The sequence below is a fragment of the Thalassophryne amazonica genome, chromosome 19, assembly GCF_902500255.1.
Source record: "Thalassophryne amazonica chromosome 19, fThaAma1.1, whole genome shotgun sequence".
NCBI lineage: Eukaryota > Metazoa > Chordata > Actinopteri > Batrachoidiformes > Batrachoididae > Thalassophryne > Thalassophryne amazonica.
The window spans coordinates 19060892-19067993 of record NC_047121.1 but is presented as its reverse complement, the minus strand read 5'-3'; the positions used below and the strand labels follow the sequence as shown (position 1 = coordinate 19067993).

General features: G+C 40.8%; 1 protein-coding gene across 1 annotated transcript in view; it reads right to left on the bottom strand.

Annotated features, from left to right (window-relative positions):
* Positions 1 to 2795: 2795 nt before the first annotated feature.
* Positions 2796 to 7102, bottom strand: part of trmt61a (tRNA methyltransferase 61A) — a 64666-nt gene continuing 60359 nt past the window's right edge. The window contains exon 4 of the mRNA XM_034194877.1: positions 2796 to 3409. Coding sequence (XP_034050768.1) covers positions 3090 to 3409 — 320 coding nt within the window. The 3' untranslated portion in view covers positions 2796 to 3089. The remainder of the gene's footprint in view (positions 3410 to 7102) is intronic.

Here is a 7102-nt window from a genome sequence, read left to right as displayed (position 1 = left end):
ATATTCGGGATAAGGTCAATATTCCAGTTTCTGAATCATTAGGAATAATCCGTTTTACATGCTTTGATTTGGTCTGGCATTCGTGCAAATCCTGCTTTGTGTAACTTTTCGGCCACCTTCTTGTAAATGTCGCTATCTTGGTACTTTCTACCGTCAATAAAAGACATTATATTCATGTCTTTCACGATACTAAGTACTCGGTTTCCTCCTCGCTCCAAAAGTGTGGTGCTGTGCTGCTGTGTCTGGATTTCCCCATGCTTGTTTACCTCTGCTTCTGTGGTGTTCGGTGGGTTGCGCGCGCTGCATACAAGTAGTGGCCATATTCAAAAGACCAAGATTCCTTGCAGATAGGACATGTGCAGAACATAAAATAATGTTCCTTTCTATGGGGATATTCGATGCATGTTTATATGACCTGATATTCGGGTTAGAAAAGGAATAACCCAGGGGTCATATTCAGGTTTTTAAAAACCGGAATATGAGCATACACAGGTTTTTGCAGGTGTTTGCATGGCCATGCGCAACCAGGTTATTGGCTGCATGTAAACGTAGTCAGTGTCTCTACATCTGGAGTCGGTCCTCGGGCGCCAGACTGTGGCTGCCCACTGCTCCCAGTGGTTGGATTGTATCCAACTGTAATTAGAACATTTTGTTTTATGTACAATGACAATAAAGGCTGTATTATTATTTTTGTTAAAAGAAAGAGAAAAGTACTCAAAACGTGTGTGTGTGTGATACATGTAACGTTCGAGTACTTGCCTGTGTAGGTCAAAAAAAAAAGTTTTTTGGGGCACCAATGGAAACCATCGCTTAGCATACCATCACTGCCAGGGTCAGCCCTACTATGATCAGAATTTACAAGGCTTACCAGATGACTTAAATTGCTTCACTCCTACTTGATAAAATGGAATTTTGAAGTCATAGCAACGTGGAAACTAAGTCATCAAACCTGAACTCAGAGTCGTTGCTGTTCTGATGTCACTGAATGGCAGCAACATTTCAGTCAGTGTAAATATTCACCAGACAAACATGTTCTCCTGATGTGGGCAGTCAGTGTATGTGGAAGTCATTTCAGAACACTTAAAAGCTCATGCACAAACTGTGAACATTCATCTGTTTTTGTTGTTTCCATCTACAGTCAAGACACTGAGTATAAGAGGGTCAGAAGTGTGGATGTTTCAACTCTGAAATACTGACCTTTTGTTTGTTTTGGAACCACATGCTGCCTTAACGTGTGATCAGAAATCAAAGCTGTCAACTTGTAAACTGCACAAATTAATTGTTGACATTAACTCGAACCAGTCAACCCTGACTACGGTACATAAACAAAGCAGTTGAACATGACACACTAAACAGCATGTGAAGGCAGCTTCGTATATGACATATGTCACAGATGTTATGTCATCTTTTGCTTGCTCTGTGGGACGCCGCAGAGCTCAATTCAGTTGTTAAAACACCTGGTGGCGAGTTCACAGGACATTAAAGCTGAATAAAGACAAACGTTACAGGTGACATTCAGTTTACAATACATCCTGATCAAAACTAAACCTGACAATCTATTTCAAAATTCCTACTAAAAGAGGTGAAGTGGACGTAAAGTCAGACTAACTGTCCAACAAACTAAAATGTTTAAGATATTTGAAGTTAATCAACCTGTTTAATCAAGTTTAATCAACCTGTCTTGTATTAAAAATTGTAAGTAGACATGCTGAGCAGGAATCTGCCCAGTAAGAGAAAATGGGTTTTAAGAAAATGTCCCTGCTGTGGAAGCCTCTTGGCTGATATGTACTTTATAATGAAGTATTTATTTTCAAGTTCTACCCCAGCTGGTTTTTACAGGAACTCCGACATTCACTTCTCTCTCTCCTGAAGAGAAACCACCACGTGCACCAAAGCTAGATTGAAGCAGCGCCTGCTTCCTCTCCTTCCTTCCTCCGTTCACACGTTCCCTGCTGATGTGGGAATAAAAACCACATCCCAGTTTAACACAACCAGCAGGAGCTCGTTTATGAACCTTCTGACGAAATCAGGCACGTTTAATTATATGTACGATGTCGCTGACATTAATGAGCGAAGCTCTTCACTGTGTATATTTTATCAAACAATAATTTAAAATGGAATAATTGTTGCAGAACATCAAAGTAATCAAAGGCTACTTCACAATTGTCATTACAATGTTTTTTATGACAAGGCTGTCTGGTTTGTGGCTTCGTCTACCGTTGAGCGAGCTTCGCTTGTATTAAATATTTAAAAGTAAATTTTGGAAAATATATATTTTATGCTGCTTTATCAACCAAAGTTAAAGTCTAAAAATAAAAATGAACTAGCGCATTGCCCGTGGGGATCCATGGGTTCTATATTGGGTAGTGTTTATAAAATAGGTAGCTGACATTTTTCCAAGGGTGGCTTAAAGAGGAAAACACCAAAGTAACTTCAAGTTTAAAATCAACTTTGAAAGTTAAAGTTTAAATTAAACGTATGTACCTCGCCTCGCCTCCGACAGCAACACCTGACCGCTGCAACATGATTTCAAGACCATAAATCTGCAGGATTAAATGACTATAACTAAATCAACCAGCTGTTTGGTACTGTGACTTTAACACAGTTCCCTCATGTTCTTTCTCTGTAACCACAGCTGGACATGCAGAGGATTGATGTGTTTGCTTAAGGGCACATGCATCATGTGCGGTTGAGATTAAACTTGTGACCTTTTGGTTACAAGTCCTTCTCTCTGTGGGATGTGGGAAAAATGACAACGCCAGAAGGAAAAGAGGAGACTTCTTACCGCAAACAAAAACGTTTGTTAAAAGTAATTTATTGGTCACCATCTCAAAGCAAATTCCTTCCACAGCAAACTGCTGCTCATTCATTTTCACTCCGACGTGATGCAAGCAGCACACGGGTGCCAAGTGAATGCAGTACCAAATTATGTAACAGGCTATAAATCCTCTTGGCGCGGCTCTACCAGCCGTGGCCTGGAAGGACTCAGCTCACCCGCTGGAATTAATCTGCATGTCAAAAAAACCCCAAAACAAAACAGAAGATTATAAACCATGTTCATATTCCTGTGGAACAGCTGGCGGAAAGCTCTAAGTCCTTGGTTTAGTGGCGAAGGTCAGGTACCCTGTGTGACCAGGCATTTCTCTGGGAGGTGTGGTGGCTTTCAGACTGACGGAGGTGTGGTTTGGAGCAAAGACAGGACACGACTCCGCCTCGCCCATGGCATTAGACTGTGGAAGAGCAGATGGCTCGGGGCCGAAGTCGGGCAGTGGGAGTGAGACAGTCCGCACGTCATGGACTCTTAACAGGACCTCCAGGGTACTGATCTCTTGGAACCCCTGTTGTGCCAGGGCTTCACATGTCCTCTGAACCTGCTCGATACACGGTGAGAAGGAGCACACTCGACCTCCTGCAGAGAAAGTGACAAAGATCCAAACAGTCAATTTCTCTAAAATGATGCCAGTCGTGTCAGACTACATTCAAGCAGACTTCAGCAGAATTTGACCAGATTCCAAATAAAAACCTCTTGGAGAGAGAACACCAAACAGCAGCAAAGCCATGAGGTGCCACAATTTAACAAGCAACAGTCAAAAGTGCAGCGATACGTGAACTTAATCAGTAGAACTTAATCAGTAGTTGCATTAGATGGACACTGAACATCTGATCTGATCTGAAATGATCTGAAAGTGGAAACATTGCATAATAAACCTAATGAGAATGAAATAGGTGGATCTGATCAGGTCTAATCAATAAAGGCGCTTCAAACCTTCTATAATCAGAAATGTTAGTCATCTAAACACCCGATCAGATTATTCTCCACAGGTGGAATGTTCTGCTCATGCTCATTTGCGTAGGGACATAAGAACCAGCATTGTACTGTGAAAACCAGGCAAATTAAACACCTCAAATCAAATCAATTTTATTTATATAGCGCCAAATCACAACAAACAGTTGCCCCAAGGTGCTTTATATTGTAAGGCAAAAGCCATACAATAATTACAGAAAAAATCCGAACGGTCAAAACGACCCCCGTGAGCAAGCACTTGGCGACAGTGGGAAGGAAAAACTCCCTTTAACAGGAAGAAACCTCCAGCATAACAGTCTCAGGGAGGGGCAGTCTTCTGCTGGGACTGGTTGGGGCTGAGGGAGAGAACCAGGAAAAAGACATGCTGTGGAGGGGAGCAGAGATCGATCACTATGATTAAATGCAGAGTGGTGCATACAGAGCAAGAAGAGAAAGAAACAGTGCATCATGGGAACCCCCCAGCAGTCCTAAGTCTATAGCAGCATAACTAAGGGATGGTTCAGGGTCACCTGATCCAGCCCTAACTATAAGCTTAGCAAAAAGGAAAGTTTTAAGCCTAATCTTAAAAGTAGAGAGGGTGTCTGTCTCCCTGATCTGAATTGGGAGCTGGTTCCACAGGAGAGGAGCCTGAAAGCTGAAGGCTCTGCCTCCCATTCTACTCTTACAAACCCTAGGAACTACAAGTAAGCCTGCAGTCTGAGAGCGAAGTGCTCTATTGGGTGATATGGTACTATGAGGTCCCTAAGATAAAATGGGGACCTGATTATTCAAAACCTTATAAGCAAGAAGAAGAATTTTAAATTCTATTCTAGAATTAACAGGAAGCCAATGAAGAGAGGCCAATATGGGTGAAATATGCTCTCTCCTTCTAGTCCCCATCAGTCATGACATGTCAGTACTCTAGCTGCAGCATTTTGAATTAATTAACTAAAGGCTTTTCAGGGAACTTTTAGGACAACCTGATAATAATGAATTACAATAGTCCAGCCTACAGGAAATAAATGCATGAATTAGTTTTTCAGCATCACTCTGAGACAAGACCTGGACACCTGGACACAAAACACCTGAAATGAGCTCTTTCTGTTCCTCATAAAGGGACAAGGAATGTGACTCCAGATATTTTTGAAAGAGGTGAGCAAAAATGTTTAACTGCTTAGATTTGTTGAGTTGAGTCTGGTCTGAAGGTGAGGAGGAGAGCTAAGCAGAAAGAACACGACGCCGTGGTGTGATTCTGCTGCTCTGTTTATTTCAAGATAAAATTTCTTCCAGTAGTTTAAGCAGCAAAAATAGAACATGGGTCTGTTGCTGAAATAAAACTGAGTTTGGCAGCGAAGAAGATAACAGGAACTGCTTTGTGCACACATCAAAATAGTAAGTGCAATCGTTTTGAGGAACCCATTTAAACACGAGTATGACGTTTCATTACAGCCATGTATACATGTGGATTCACCAACCACAAATATGTCTGTTTCTATTCCATTCAGATTGGTAGCCTTATTGTCAAGCTACAGAAACAAATTTTAAAAAGCCAGATGTCGTCAAACTTTAGAATGTCATATTTAGAAATTCTGAAGCCCCATTTTCCCCTCCACATCATCAAAAATAAATCTTGTTGGATAGGTAATATAGAATTATGTTGCACTGACTGCGACACCAGTATCAGGGATCATATCAGAAACTACTTTATCTAATTGTACAACCCCAATTCCAATGAAGTTGGGACATTATGTGAAATGTAAATAAAAACAGAATACAATGATTTGTAAATCCTCTTCAACCTATATACAATTGAATACACCACAAAGACAAGATATTTAATGTGCAAACTGATAGACTTCGTTGTTTTTGTGCAAATATTTGCTCATTTCGAAATGGATGCCTGCAACACGTTTCAAAAAAGCTGGGACAGTGGTAACAAAAGACTGGGAAAGTTGATGAATGCTCAAAGAACACCTGTTTGGAACATTCCACTGGTGAACAGGTTAATTGGAAACAGGTGAGTGTCATGATTGGGTATAACAGGAGCATCCCCAAAAGGCTCAACTGTTCACAAGCAAAGATGGGTAAGGATCACCACTTTGTGAACAACTGTGTGAAAAAATAGTCCAACAGCATAAGAACAATGTTTCTCAACGTTCACTTGCAAGAAATTTAGGAATTCCATCATCTAAAGTCTATAATATAGTCAGAAGATTCAGAGAATCTGGAGAACTTTCGACACGTAAGCGGCAAGGCCAAAAACCAACACTGAATGCCTGTGACCTTCGTTCCCTCAGGTGGCACTGAATTAAAAACCGACATCATTGTTTAAAGGATCTTACCGCATGGGCTCAGGAACACTTCAGAAAATCATTGTCAGTTAACACAGTTCACTGCTACATCTACAAGTGCAAGTTAAAACACTATCATGCAAAGTGAAAGCCATACATTAACAACATCCAGAAATGTCGCCACTTTCTCTGGGCCTGAGCTCATTTGAAACGGACAGATGCAAAGTGGAAAAGTGTGCTGTGGTCTGATGAGTCCACATTTCAAGTTGTTTTTGAAAATCATGGATGCTGTGTCCTCTGGACAAAAGAGGACAAAGACCATCCAGATTGTTACCAGCTCAAAGCTCAAAAGCCAGCATCTGTGATGGTATGGGGGGTGTGTTAGTGCCCATGGCATGGGCAACTTACACATCTGTGATGGCACCATCAATGCTGAAAGGTACAGTAGTGTTCAGAATAATAGTAGTGCTATGTGACTAAAAAGATTAATCCAGGTTTTGAGTATATTTCTTATTGTTACATGGGAAACAAGGTACCAGTAGATTCAGTAGATTCTCACAAAATCAACAAGACCAAGCATTCATGATATGCACACTCTTAAGGCTATGAAATTGGGCAATTAGTAAAAAAAAAAAAGTAGAAAAGGGGCTGTTCACAATAATAGTAGTGTGGTATTCAGTCAGTGAACAGTCCGTCAATTTTGTGGAACAAACAGGTGTGAATCAGGTGTCCCCTATTTAAGGATGAAGCCATCACCTGTTGAACATGCTTTTCTCTTTGAAAACCTGAGGAAAATGGGATGTTCAAGACATTGTTCAGAAGAACAGCATAGTTTGATTAAAAAGTTGATTGAGAGGGGAAACTTATACACAGGTGCAAAAAATTATAGGCTGTTTATCTACAATGATCTCCAATGCTTTAAAAACCCAGAGACGCGTGGAAGAAAACGGAAAACAACCATCAAAATGGATAGAAGAATAACCAAAATGGCAAAGGCTCACCTACTGATCAGCTCCAGGATGATCAA